The sequence below is a fragment of the Falco peregrinus genome, chromosome 3 (assembly GCF_023634155.1).
Source record: "Falco peregrinus isolate bFalPer1 chromosome 3, bFalPer1.pri, whole genome shotgun sequence".
NCBI classification, from domain to species: domain Eukaryota; kingdom Metazoa; phylum Chordata; class Aves; order Falconiformes; family Falconidae; genus Falco; species Falco peregrinus.
In genome coordinates, this window is record NC_073723.1 from 99,549,337 (window position 1) to 99,561,541 (window position 12,205).

Below are 12,205 nucleotides of genomic sequence, written 5' to 3' on the forward strand. Positions count from 1 at the left end.
GTAACTATTTCCAAAGCTACAATTGAGCTTTTCTCCCTATTAAGTGCACTATCCTCTTTAAAAGTTACCACTGATTACTTTAGAGGACAAGAGAGCCTAGACTTCTGAAACCTACAGGTATTTTTAACTTTACCAAGAAGAAAAATAACTGTGTGATGATAAGTTCTGTTTTAGTTCTTACTATTTGTTTAAATCTTTTATTACTTTTTAGAAATCTGTCATTATTGTTGGGGCTGGTGCAGCAGGATTAGCAGCAGCCCGACAGCTGCACAATTTTGGAATTAAGGTGAGAAACTTTAGAGTACATTACTGAAAATCAGACTTCCTCTGCTTTGAAAGTGTTCTTCATCAAAATGAAAAAAATTACATTCTTGTTACAAACATTTATATACAGGGCATCCTAACTGATTTGTAAAATCTGGGGTTTTATTGAGTGAATCTGCTGTTTGAAAACAGCATTTATTTGTATCTATAATTCAACAAAGCATGCAGTGAATATTTTTACATAAACTTAGGTTGGGAAGATAGGGGAGACATGGATATTCACATCCAAATAATGGGACTGTAGATGATGATGATGGCTGTTTAAATGAGGTGAAGTGTTCTTTTATTTGTGCACTTCACTGTACTTAGCTGTTGCTTATTAAAAACAAGCAAATCACATTTCCCTTTTCGCTGATATTTATCATAGACAGTGTGATCTCACAAGATTTACATGTTGACATGATTTTACACATCAGAATACTCTTATGAAAATCTATTGGACTCCTAACATGTGAGGCGTTTGCAGGGCTGATGCTTAAGGAACTGAATGAGCATCTGACTTTCTGGATTTATGTGTTCACATATGTCTGTATTTTTATGAATCCCTGAATCCTATAGGGCCGTTATCTTGTTCCTTTATGGCTAAACAGCAAATTGCAGTGCAGCCTTTCTGTACATCAGGTCCTGTGGAAAGCTATCCTGCAGTAAAATACACGAATATCAACTGGCAGGACCTTTTTTAATATATGAAGTATGACATATGTATTTTTATATATACACACTGTTGCTTTCTACTGTGCTGGAGAGATGAGTTTCTCTAAAAAGACTAAAAATAAAAAGATAATACAAGTAAGGGTAAACATTTAGTCAGACACCCATCTAGTCTGGTGTCCTGTGTCTATCTGTGACAAGTAGTGGGTGCTGAAGGAGGTACAAATGCATGGTGGAAATATGTGAGAATGGGGTTTTCTTGGAATACCCCAGGAATAAATTTCTCCAAAAGGTGTATGGACTTCCTCAGATGGACACTGCGTATAGATCACTGTGTTTAATAGCCTGTAGCATGCCTTAAACTCCAGTTTGGAGATTTCCTGAATAGGTCTTAAGCTTTTTAAAAAAGACAACAAAAATAAGGTGGTTTCTTAAAGTAACAGTTATTTATATGAGTATATCCCAAAAGGTAACCTTTTGATAACAATTTAAATGCATAAATGAACTATATACACAAATGAAAACAGTGTGTTAAGATTGTTAGCGTTGCTGGATTGCTTGGCATTTTTTTGTGTTTTGTTTTCTCCTTTGCTCTGGAGTTCAACAGATAATGTTTAATATAACTGAATCTTACAATTTACTGAGCTGCATTTGTGTCATAGGTTATTGTCTTAGAAGCTAAAGACAGAATTGGTGGCCGAGTGTGGGATGATAAGACGTTCAAAGGAGTCACTGTTGGAAGAGGTGCACAAATCGTCAACGGATGTGTCAACAACCCAGTGGCACTAATGTGTGAGCAAGTGGGTTCCCTGCAGCGGTCATGCATTATCACTAGTGAAAAACTGTCGTTAAAGCCAGGCTTGGGTGGCTGGGTGAGGGTGGGACTCCTTTTTCATGACATGATTAAAACCACTGTTCTGTGTTGTGAGTGAGCTCTGTGTTGCTGTTCTATCTTTGGTAGCAGCTGGGGACAGAGGAGGGCTGTAGAGTGGTTTGGGGCACATTATGTAAAGATTAAACAAGGCAGCTCCAGCTGCAGGACCAGAAGAAACCGCTTTTTTTCCCCCTTTTCTGGAGATAGTCATGTAAAAGGACCCCAGCAAGACTTCCTTAGAGCTGAGAAAAGCTGTACAGTGGGAGGCTATTGCTGTGTTGTTGTAAGAAACATTTCTGTGACAGACTTGCCTTTGCACAGCCTCTGTATTTCTAGTTCAGTTCTGCACAGGTTAAGACGCGTAAGTCTAACAGCTACTGATGCAAACACGCTGCAGTTTGATTATGTATTTAATTTGTTGATTTGCTTTTGGGTTTTTGTGGGCAGGAAGCTGAATATCTCCAAGTGGAACTCGAGTATGGATTTTGTTCAGAGAGGCATGTAAATCCAGCCCATGCTGCTTTAACTCTAGTGCTCTGTAGTGTCATGAGGAAATGTTTTTGTAATCACGTTTTAGTTATGAGATGAGGAGAAATGACTTCTGAATACACCTTGGGTGCCCATCCCTTTGTGGTCTTTTCATGTCATTTCTCAAAGTACAGCTGTATCTTGAGATGAGACCTGCAGGGGTGACCAACAGCCTAGGGAGATGTGAGAAACACTGGAGCACACCCTCAGGAACAAGTCCCTAGGAAGAAGTTAGCGCTATATTTGTCCTATTTTCTCTAGACTGACTCCGTAAAACATACTTTTCCGATTTAGCTCTGTTGTGTGTTCGATGCAAGCTGGACAAACAGAGCAAGACACTAGGTTTAATTCCAAATAATTTCTTTCTTGGCTTGTTTGTTAATAAAATTGGTGGTAACTGGCAAGCAACATCCTGTCAATTCCTGAACACAGGGAACTGTTTGCGCATCAGGCACTAGAAAGTTGTAGAAAAGAATTTATTTTAATGGTGATTTAGAGAAGAGGGTGAGGTAGAAATGAAGATGACTGGTTCATCATGTTTGGTTTCCAGACCCAACATCTCTGTACTAGCTCCTGGCCTGATAGGAAAGTTGGAGATAAGGTTTCTGGGAATGCCCAATAAAGAAAAGGATGAAAGAGTGGGGAAAACCAATTTGTGGACCATTAACGGATAGAAGGACTGTTGGTATTCCAGTTTTAGGAGAACGAGAGTTTGAGTTAATCTGACTAATTATTTGAAGTCATGGATGTTTCCTAAGTGGCATCACTTACCTTTGAGGGATTCACCTTACTTGAAATAATTTTGAGCAGGCTAGGCACTGTAGTTTTTCCATACTTAAAAAGCAATAAAATGTCTTTTTCTTAAGCTTGGCATTAAAATGCACAAACTAGGGGAGAAATGTGACTTGATCCAGGAAGGTGGAAGGATAACAGATCCCACTATTGATAAACGTATGGACTTTCATTTCAATGCCATCCTAGATGTCGTCTCTGAGTGGAGAAAAGATAAAACCCAACATCAGGATGTTCCTCTTGGTGGTAAGTGGGAAATGTATTGCAAAGGGAAGTCGCTGGCTGCATTCATAGAGTTTTATATTAAATTGGCTTTATGTTGGGCATTTTTAGAAGCGTGTGGCTGTCCATCTGACCTGAAATCCAACAGTGATAACCTGGCTCTGTGGATGACAAAGAGAGATTGACTATCGTGTACACACAGACCAAAATAGCACTTTTAAGGAAGCCTAATTTGATGGCTTTTACAATACTGTACAACTTCTGATGTGATGTCTTGTTTTCACGAGGTAGCGTTTTTGGTATACCTAGTGCTGTTACCAGTTCAGAAGCCTTGCCTCTTGCCGAAGCAGACCATAGCTAGCTGTAACTCTTACACTTTTTGACTAAACTGTCTCAGAAAGAGCCTGATCAAAGCCTTCTGCTGGCAACTATAGTCCCATCTCCACTGGTAACACTTCCCACCGCACTGACAGCATGCAGGCACATTCAGTAACAAAAAATAAACTTGCTCAGAAACATCTGCCTCCTTTATCTTTCTAGCGCAGATTCTCTGTAAGACAGAATTAGCAATTCTTATGTTCTTCAGTGAGCTCTGGATCAAATTTCTTAGCTCTTCGGCTTTTGTAAAAATTAAGCAGGATTAATTGGCAAAGATTCTCCATTATCTTGAAGTGTATTTTCCTTGAAATAACTTTGACTGTATATTGATGACAGCTGTCCAGCTGTCCTGTTGTGCAGTGTGTTTTGGTTTTTTCTTTTTTCTTTGAAATCATTTTAACCCCTTTTTTTCCTGAAGCTATGTATGTTTCCTTTTTGAAGGAAATCATAGGATAATCTCTGATTAAACAACAAAGTTGGATTTTATCACTGGAAAGATCTTACTGGGTTTTTTTCTACAAGAAGAAAAACATCTTGGTGCAAATTAACAATAAGCTTGAAAAACTTCATGATCCAGAGAATAGCAGAGTGAAATGCAGTAGGACTTCTGGCAGATTGTGATCTATTCTTACTTTAAACATGTTCTTTCACAGAAAAAATACAAGAGATCTATAAAGCGTTTATTCAGGAGTCTGGTATCCAGTTCAGTGAGCTGGAAGAAAAAGTACTACAGTTCCATCTCAGTAATCTGGAGTATGCCTGTGGCAGCAATCTCTCTCAGGTGAGTTTTGACGGCCAGTGTTCTGAAGTGGCTGAGCTTCATAGAAAATAGGGTTGGAAGTAACACTGAGAAGTCATCTGATCCATCCCACAGCCCCAGAGGGACAATCAGCTATCCCTAAACTGTTCCTACGTCCCTAACCTGTTCTTTAAAAACACCGAGACCCAGATGCCAGCACTGCCTTAGATAATCTGACAGTTCATGACGTGCTTCCAGTGAGATCCTCCTGAACGGAGAAGTTGAGAGTAGGTGGTGCAGTGGAGCAGGGCATTTCGCGGAGATGCTGGGTGGTAGGATTTACAGTAGAGTTATTCTTCCTCAGATGTTGCATGTGATTTCTGCTTCTCAGGCCTGTGTTTAAAAACTGAGGTATTTCTCTACTTGCTAGGTATCTTGAGAATAAATGCATTTAACTTCTGAAGTGTTCCAACACCCTGATGGTGGGCCCCAGTTCACCACTCCTAGGTATTCCATTGACTATGTGATACTCTGCTTTCCTTGTGACTTGGTTTTAACCAAGCAGGTTCAGGAAATACCAAAGTACGACGTTGTTTGCAGTGTGTTATTTACTCAGACCTGTTGCTTGGGTTAAAGAAGTTTACGGTCAACCATACTGTGGTAGCGGGACAGCTGATGGATACATGCAGATGCACAAATCTGATCTGAACTGAGAAGCACATAAGAACAAGACAGTGCTACACCAGGGCAGCCAAGGGAAAATCTTTTGCTATGTCAAGCTTTCACACTTCACGAGCACCCAGGGGAAGTGAGAAAGATGTTAAAATCTATCTTACCTTCAATTTTTAAATGAAAATACGAAGTCAGCGCAACTGCAGTGATAGGAATTGGCATTTGAATAGCAGTTTGAGAATTGCTTCAGATTTTTCACTGCTCAGTGGTGATTGCTTAGTGCAAGTATCACTGTTGCACTAACTATGAGCTTGCAGGGGTGAGGGGAGAAGGTCAATGAATGATACCATGGAAGAACCTCCAAGGTCTCAGAAAAATTCCATTGAGTTTTTGTCTATCTTATTTTCCCCTTCATGTTGGGAAATAAAATATTTCCTATTTATTTGAAATCGTAAGACTGTAAAACAGGTTTTCTTTGCTAGAGACTGAAAACTGAAATAAAATACACTGCAATCCACCTGAATTTTTGTACTACCTGCCTTGTTCCCTCTACCAAGCAGAACCTGCTAATGACCAGCCCATGTTAGGACGTTTCTTAATCCAGTATTTCATGTGTTGCATAGCGGCTGTTGGCCTTTGCCAGCATTGCCATACATTCTGGTGATACACCTTTTTTTCCCAGTTGTGAAGGGAATTGGGTGGCTTCCTCTAAACTGTGGGACTTTTGCTAGTACCCATGTCACCTCCCCAGTAGAGACAGCTAGTTGTGTTCTGTCCACAGGTATCTGCACGCTCATGGGACCACAATGAATTTTTTGCCCAGTTTGCTGGAGATCACACTCTTCTAACTGTGGGATATTCTACTGTGATTGATAAATTGGCAGAAGGGCTGGACATCCGGCTGAATTTCCCAGTGAGTCTGGAAAATGCTGATGCAGTGCCTGTCTTGGATGCACCCAATGCTTTGAAGCACCCAGTCATATCTTTGTGTTCTTTTGGACCAGGCAAATCTGTGCTTGTGAATATTTTGATTTGTCTAAAAGAAAAAGAGGAAAATTCCAACATTTCTGAAATCCTCTTTGAGGACTATCAGTATTTAAATATTACGATATGATGAGCTTATATGTTAGAATCATGATGATTTTTCTTTTTCAGCTTCCATGGAGGCAATTTTTTTTTTTTTCTTTCAGTATTTCTCTGGAAATTTGTGTTTCTCAGTTTTTGGTTTGCAGACTAGTGCTGTGTTAGCTATTTTTATCTGAATTCACATTGCATGTGTAGACTTTGTAGCATAATCTTCAATTTGTCTTCAATAGGTACAGAGTATTGACTATTCTGGTGAAGAAGTACAGGTCACTACTGCAGATGGAACAGTGTGGACAACACAAAAGGTACCCAATACATGTTGAGATTAAGAATTTTAGGGAACACACGAACAATATTGACAACAGTACATGTCCTTTTCGTTGTTCTCCCCCTGCCCCTGAAGACTGTTTAGTCCAATTTCTCCCCACTCGAAGATGAAAACTCATATGTATTTAGATGTCTTGGAGCCTACTTTTCATTGAGCATGCTAGAGTTTTGGGTACTAGCTGATCTGAAGAACTAAGACCTATAAAGGTTACTTCACTAAAAATGTGAAGCAAACAGATTTTTGTGGGTCTTTGAAGTAAGTTATGTTTTCTGGTTCCATTCTCTGCTCAGCTTTACTCCATTTAGCATGTGAATCTGCCCTATAAAAATGTTTCCCTTTGGTATGAAGTACTCGACAACCTGTACTTCCCAGTCTTCCTTATTCCCTGTATCCCTACCTGCTTCATGCTGTATAACTTAGGTTTTAGTAATTTTTAAAATGGTATCAATCCAATCTCAATCAAGTTTATGCATCGACGGTGTTACTGAGCATATTTTAAAGGGAAGGGATCTGTGAAGGAAGAAGAAACAAGCCAAAACAATGACCATCTTTTTTCCTTTCAAAAAGACAGTTTTGTTAATCTGAGAGCCATCGACTCTAATTTACAGGAGGTATTAAAATTAGCGTCATGGTTAGCTACTCTGATACAAGCAATTCAACAGACTGTAACTTAAACCCAGTGAACTGCAGGGTCTGTCTTCACCTGAATGTAAGGCACGTGGTTCCCCTTAATGGGGAGTAAAACCAGACACTAATCTAGAGATGTGAGTATTACACTGCATCCTACAAGAATAATCCATGTTAAGAGGATGCTGTGAGGCTTAAGTGCAGTGTTCAGCTTTTGCTACTGTTGTAATGGCAATTATTTCTTTCAGGTATTAGTGACTGTACCACTGGCCCTTCTTCAGAAAAATGCCATTCAGTTTAATCCCCCACTGTCAGAAAAGAAAATTAAAGCCATTAATAGTTTGGGAGCAGGAGTCATTGAGAAGGTAAGTAATCTCAGATAATATTTCTTTTTCTTTTCATAGAAACATTTGCTGCTTTGTCCCCACTGCTTTTGCTGTGTATTTCTCAGGATTTATTATGCATTTGGTTTTATTGCCCAGAAGAGCAAAATGCTATTGGGAATAACATGTATTTCTGTTTCTTTGATTTCCCAGTTTAATGGTTTTTTAAAAGAAATTGTTTGCAGAATTGCTTCGCAGCTTAAATGCTTCGCACATAATTTTGAGCACGCCTTCATGATGGTCTTAGAGCTTCCAAAATTCTAACAATATGCTTATTCCAGGTCCTTTCAACCTAATAAATACAAAAACTGTTTCAGAAGAATACTGGAAGTTGTGTATTTGTCCAGTGTAACATCTCCTACCCTTTCCCAGTGCAAAAAGACAGCCTCTCCTGCAGAGATCCCTAGTAAGACGTGTGCTTAGAACAAAACAGTAACAGCAGTAATGCCACAAACAGGAATATAACAATGCTGAAACTTAAAAGCAAGATCCAGAAACCCCACGCACAGGATGGGGATCGCTAAGTTCTATGTCAGGCTTGTAAAAATTATGTCTTGAGCATTTTCCATAGTGAATTCCATTGTGAATCTGACAGTCTGTGCATTTGCAATTTGTGAGACCAGCTTTTTTCTTTTTCCTTCCCTGTCCCCCTTGGAGAACAGGCCCATACATTCTCTGTTGAAACCCTCTCATAGAACTGGGTGTCTCTTAATTGAGTGGAAAAGAACAAAACCATATACCATGCCTAGTTCCGAGTTTTGTGATGTGAAATGCTTTAATTCAATCTCTCTCTCTCTAGATTGCCTTGCAGTTTCCTTATAGATTTTGGGACAGTAAAATTCAAGGAGCTGATTTTTTTGGTCATGTTCCACCCAATTCCAGCCAACGTGGGCTCTTCAGTGTTTTCTATGACATGGATCCAGAGGTACCATATTCCAGCTGTGTTTTCTGTTGGCCCTTTGGAAATTCAGTTTGGAAACTAGGTGCAATAATTACTGAACAATGAAAGTTTATTTCTTCCCCCCCACCCCTGCACCTGTTAAAAGAAGTGGAAGCAGGGTTATTTATCCAGAAAAAGCTGATTGATACTTCACTGTAGTAAATGGGAATGTTTTCCTGTGTTCAGATACAAAATATTATACAAGCAAGTTAATGTTTTTATTCTCAAACTATCCTGAAAACAAGTCTGTAATACCTGACTGTAGATGTACTAATATGGGAAAAAGTCTACTGGTCACTTACAGTTTCGGGCTTTTGTCCCTTATTTAAATCAGCTAAAAATCCTGTTAAGAAGACCATGCTGCTCTGTTAATACTTGCTGGCTTGCACTAGCCTGAGTAATTATGTGGAATGGCAGAAGAAAAGACCCACACTATGTTTTGTATGAGACTGAGGTCTGTAGGGTCAGTCCCGAACTCATGAATTTCAAACCAAGTTCAGACCAGTGCACTGACGTCACGTTTCTCTTCCTCACCCGTTTCAAGCAGACACATTAGATGTTTATATCTTACTTTTTCATGCTCTTACAACAACTGCTGCTTCCTACTTGGCCACAATTAAAAGGCCATTCTGTAGCCTTATGGCTTACTCCATAAGGAAACCATCCTGTGAAGACTGTGCTCTGTTGCTACACAATGCATATCTGTACCTGTCCGTGACTTCCCTTAAACAAGGAATCTTCAATACTTCTAAGCTCCGTGCTCCATGAGGTTCAGTGCTCTGGTGCTGCCAGGGACACTCAATACAGTTCTTAATTTGCTTGATAGCTATTCTCTGCTAGCGATCAAGTTTAGTAACAACAGAATTGCCTTATATAAACGAGAGAGGGACAGTTCTTTAAGAGAGTTGAGAACCTGTACGCTATTTTATAGTCACCACTTCATCTTCGAAACTTCTGCATGGTAGTAGAGATTTCTTGAAGCAGAAGGAAACATCAGTAGAACTGAGCTTTCATTTCTTGGGCCAAAATTTGCTGGTTAGAACTTAGTACTGGCCTAATCCAAAACATATCTAACTAGTATTTAAGTACTTTGTTACCACCTTTTGACATTTCAGTACAGTTGAGGTGGAATTTTGGCATGGAACTGCAGCTTAAGAGGTCTGTCACAAAGAGTAACACCATAAATGTCAAATCTTTCAGTGTTGCCTTTAAGTAGGTAGAGATAGGAATTTTTCCGTTGATTTAGCAAGTGGTAAAAGGGGCTGACCGTAACACAGATCTTGAACAAGTTCTCAGAGATGTTGATGATTTGAGCATAAATACTGATAAATACTGTGAAATAGGAATCAAACCCACTTTAGAACAAAAGTCGCTCTGCAACTGAGAATCTGTCAATACCAATTAAAAGGGACTCTTCGAGAAATACTTCATAACCTAATCATTTAAAAATGGTCTCACATTAATATCTTGTTTTTAGAGCAAACAAAGCATTTTAATGTCAGTGGTCACTGGAGATGCTGTGACGACCATTAAGAATTTAGATGATAAACAAATACTGCAACAGTGTATGACTGTACTTCGAGAGCTCTTCAAGGAGCAGGTAAGAGAAGCCTCTTTTATTAAGAGATGAATTAACTTGCTGACAGACAGACCTTTTGATTGTATTACTTCATGATGTATAGCAAAACCTTTGACACTTTAAACTATTTTTCTTTTCTTGTCAATCTGAGGGAATATGCTTCCTTCGAGACACTCTGGAAACGCAATGTTTGGTCTCGTGTGAAAAATGTGAATTGAGATATCTTAGATCTGCCTGAAGGAAAACAGTAATGAATGGAAAACCAGAAATGAACTATCATCCTTTAAAGTGCTTTTAGAAAGGAAAAATAATTAAAATCAGTGCTTTAGGCAGGTAACGCAAATACACTTCCTTCTTAGATGTCACTTTTTCCAAATGTTGTTTTCTTGGGGGGATGTTTGTGTGCATGTTCGGTCATCACCACTTAAAATGCACGATAAGAGCTTTAAGCAAGGTGAATTTGACTATGATTTACTCACACCCATGTAAAAAGTAGCTGAAATTACAACACCCCCAAACCAAGTGAAACAAACCCTGTACTCTTCTAGTAAGAACCAGCCCTTCCAGAGCTGTCTTGGGATAGAGGTACAGGCACAATCATCAATCACGGGCCCTACATCCTGACCGTAAAAAGAAATTAAGATAAAAATTTCTACCTTTCCTTCCCCCAGCTCATCATTAGGATAAAAACAAATAGGAAAATCAGAGAAGCCTGAGGCAAGCCAAAACCACTGCTTAGCAATGTTACGTGCCTCCCACTCTATAGACAGCAGAGCCTTCGATCAATTCCTTAGAGCAGTTAGATCCCAAGGAATGCTCGCGTTCATGTTCATGGGTGACCTCTCAAGCCTTACGGATGGTGCAGATGCTAGGCATCTGAAAGCTCCGGTTTTCCTAGAAAACATACTTTTGGTAATGCTTTAGAATTAACCACATCATGTGCGGTGTAAGTCCACATACCTGCTCTTTTGACTTCACAAGAGTGTAGAGGTAGCGAACAGGTCTGTGGTTTTGGTGCCACTCGAGTCTAGAAGAGACATTTTCCTGTCTGTCTCCCTGGTTTGTCGCAGCTGTGAATTTCAGGCATCTGTCCCCAGCGCAGCGGGATTTTCAAAGACAAGATAGCTTCCGCGGCTGCACCAGAACCTGGGGTGCCTGCGCACCTCGCCACACGTGGCTGGCCCCCGACTGCTTGAGCTTCAGCCCCTCACGTGCCACCTGAGCAGAGCAGCCTGTTGTTGGTACCACACGCTGTGTAAGAGGAGCCAGGGGTGCTTCTCTTTACTTGTCACGAGTTCCTCAAGAGTAAGATGCATTTGTAGTTGACTAAGCTGTCATACAACTGTCAGCCAGGCCCTTTTTGGTAGAATTGTGTGGAAATGTGGCTGCCAGGTGACAGAGCACGCAGGATTACTGTCGTGGCTTAGCTACAAACACTCTGGCCTTCTGTTCTCTCCCTTACCCTAGCTTTCAAGCCAGCTCCTTTGCTTATCTATGATCAGAAACGTTATTTCTCCATCGGAATAAAATGATGAAGATTACATTTTGAGATTTAACCAGCTAGAAGTAGGAAAGTGGCATGCCTTATGAAGATAAGAAGTGCTTACATTATACATAGAAACATATTGAATGATGTTAATATCGGTATTGTATCTGTATTTTGAAGAGAACTCTTTAACCTTTGTGGTTAGTACTATAATAAATAAAACAGGAACTTAATTCTGGAAGGTGATCTAATCTGTATCATCCTGCTACTACATACTCTAAAAGGTTACATGAGATTGTTTATGACAACAAGCTATGCAATTATGAGCTTTTCTGTGCAGTGCATAACTTTTCTTTTGATTATGCAGGAGGTTCCTGACCCAGTGAAGTTTTTTGTTACTCAGTGGAGCAAAGACCCTTGGCTCCAGATGGCATATAGTTTTGTGAAAACAGGGGGCAGTGGTGAAGCTTATGACATTATAGCTGAAGACATACAAGGGAAAATTTTTTTTGCTGGTGAGGTAAGTATCTTTGTTACTGTTGATTTAAGGTTTTTGGAGAACTATTTCTTATGAAAGAACTTTTGCTAACACCGCT

General features: G+C 39.7%; 1 protein-coding gene across 3 annotated transcripts in view; it reads left to right on the plus strand.

Moving 5' to 3' along the window:
* KDM1B (lysine demethylase 1B) overlaps positions 1–12,205 on the plus strand; it is a 28,283-nt gene that overhangs the window by 12,758 nt on the left and 3,320 nt on the right. The window contains exons 12-21 of one of the 3 annotated variants that reach the window (XM_055799706.1): positions 212–286; positions 1,638–1,775; positions 3,244–3,415; positions 4,423–4,550; positions 5,962–6,093; positions 6,497–6,571; positions 7,470–7,586; positions 8,404–8,529; positions 10,022–10,144; positions 11,977–12,129. In XM_055799706.1, coding sequence (XP_055655681.1) covers positions 212–286; positions 1,638–1,775; positions 3,244–3,415; positions 4,423–4,550; positions 5,962–6,093; positions 6,497–6,571; positions 7,470–7,586; positions 8,404–8,529; positions 10,022–10,144; positions 11,977–12,129 — 1,239 coding nt within the window. The remainder of the gene's footprint in view (positions 1–211; positions 287–1,637; positions 1,776–3,243; positions 3,416–4,422; positions 4,551–5,961; positions 6,094–6,496; positions 6,572–7,469; positions 7,587–8,403; positions 8,530–10,021; positions 10,145–11,976; positions 12,130–12,205) is intronic. The other 2 variants (XM_055799704.1, XM_055799705.1) reach the window with 2 other exon arrangements.